This window comes from Austrofundulus limnaeus, unplaced genomic scaffold (assembly GCF_001266775.1).
Source record: "Austrofundulus limnaeus strain Quisiro unplaced genomic scaffold, Austrofundulus_limnaeus-1.0 Scaffold5, whole genome shotgun sequence".
NCBI classification, from domain to species: domain Eukaryota; kingdom Metazoa; phylum Chordata; class Actinopteri; order Cyprinodontiformes; family Rivulidae; genus Austrofundulus; species Austrofundulus limnaeus.
The window spans coordinates 2,197,987-2,199,375 of record NW_013952407.1 but is presented as its reverse complement, the minus strand read 5'-3'; the positions used below and the strand labels follow the sequence as shown (position 1 = coordinate 2,199,375).

General features: G+C 38.5%; 1 protein-coding gene across 2 annotated transcripts in view; it reads left to right on the top strand.

The window, feature by feature from the left end:
• The window catches only part of sbf2 (SET binding factor 2), a 121,238-nt gene extending 119,890 nt beyond the window's left edge, over positions 1-1,348 (top strand). For both annotated transcript variants that reach the window (XM_014026848.1, XM_014026856.1), the window contains one exon: positions 147-1,348. In XM_014026848.1, coding sequence (XP_013882302.1) covers positions 147-245 — 99 coding nt within the window. In that variant the 3' untranslated portion in view covers positions 246-1,348. The remainder of the gene's footprint in view (positions 1-146) is intronic.
• The last annotated feature ends 41 nt before the right edge of the window (positions 1,349-1,389 follow it).

Below are 1,389 nucleotides of genomic sequence, written 5' to 3'. Positions count from 1 at the left end.
GCTGATTAGAAATTAAGTGTTAACGAGCAGTTGGACAGGTGTACCTAATAAAGTGGCCGGTGAGTGTACATCATAATATTAGGGTGCACGGGTTTTTGTATTCTCGTATGTTACCGTCAACTTCTCCAATCTTATGGCCCTTTCAGCTGAAAACGAACAAGAGAGTCTACAACTTCTGCGCGTCCGACGCTCCCAGCGCTCAGGTGTGGATGGATAAGATCCAGAACTGCATCTCCGACGCMTGAGCGCCGAGGTTCAATCAGCGGTGGAGCCGGGTGAGAGGACGAGCTCGGCTCAGCTTTCAGCCGTCGGCTCCTTCTGGGGYCCACAGTGAATAAAGTGCCTGGTTAGAGGAGGACCAACTCTTCCTGCTACTCAGCGGCTGCTCGCGCTGTCGCCTCCCTCTGACGTACACGAAGCGAAGAATAAGCTGAAGGTTTAGAGGTCTGTGCTACTAAGAAAACTATTAAATTGTAATTATATCAAAGCTATATCACTGGCCGACAAAACTGTGGGTTCAATTCTAGAATAGAAAAYTAGATTTTCTATCGAATATTTTATTACGGAGAAAAAAAAACGTTACTGCTGCTTACGAAAACGTACAAACCGCCAAAAACTCTGATTCTGATGCACAACATTGAGAAGCAATTTGTTTGCACTTCGCACTAAAGTATGCACTCCTTATCAAATCCAGATTTTTTAACAGCCAGGCTCGATGCGTTTACTTTACATGTGACGTGTTCTTTGTGACAGATTAAAGAATTTGCACAGCAGGTTCAAACTGTTTTTTCTATTTAAATACCTTTTTTTTGGTTTATTTTGTTGAATGTTTATTGACTTCTTTGTAACATGTGTCTCATGCAATGTAAATTATTATTTTTTATTAAAAGTAATTGCGCGGTGGTGTGTGTGTGTTTTTCTGTAAATACTTTTGTGACATTTTAATTTTATAGACTTTATGTGTGTACTTTTCTAACTTTTTTTTTATGTGTGTTTATTGGTGCAAAAACCTGAGTGGCCTGTTTTCTGTTTGTGGTTGTGAATGAAATGAAGATCTTTTGTTGTCGCTGTTGTTAATGTCGTCCAGACAGGCTCCGTGTCTCTTTTTAAAAGCTTTGTAAAGAATATATCTTGTTGAAAGTTTTGGTTTTCAGCTCGTTTCATCTGTTCTTRCTCTCTGCAGCTTTTARTGTCACAAAAACAAYAAGAAAAAAAAAGAAAAGCACATGAAACAATTCAAAGATGTCGGAGGTTTTTTTTTTTTTCGTTACTGTATCTTTGTATCATGTTTTGTGATGACACTACTTTTTTTATTTTGGAAATAAATCAAAACATACTTGAAAGAGCATGTTCCTGTTGGGGGTGTTTTTGTTATGGAAAAAATTAGGT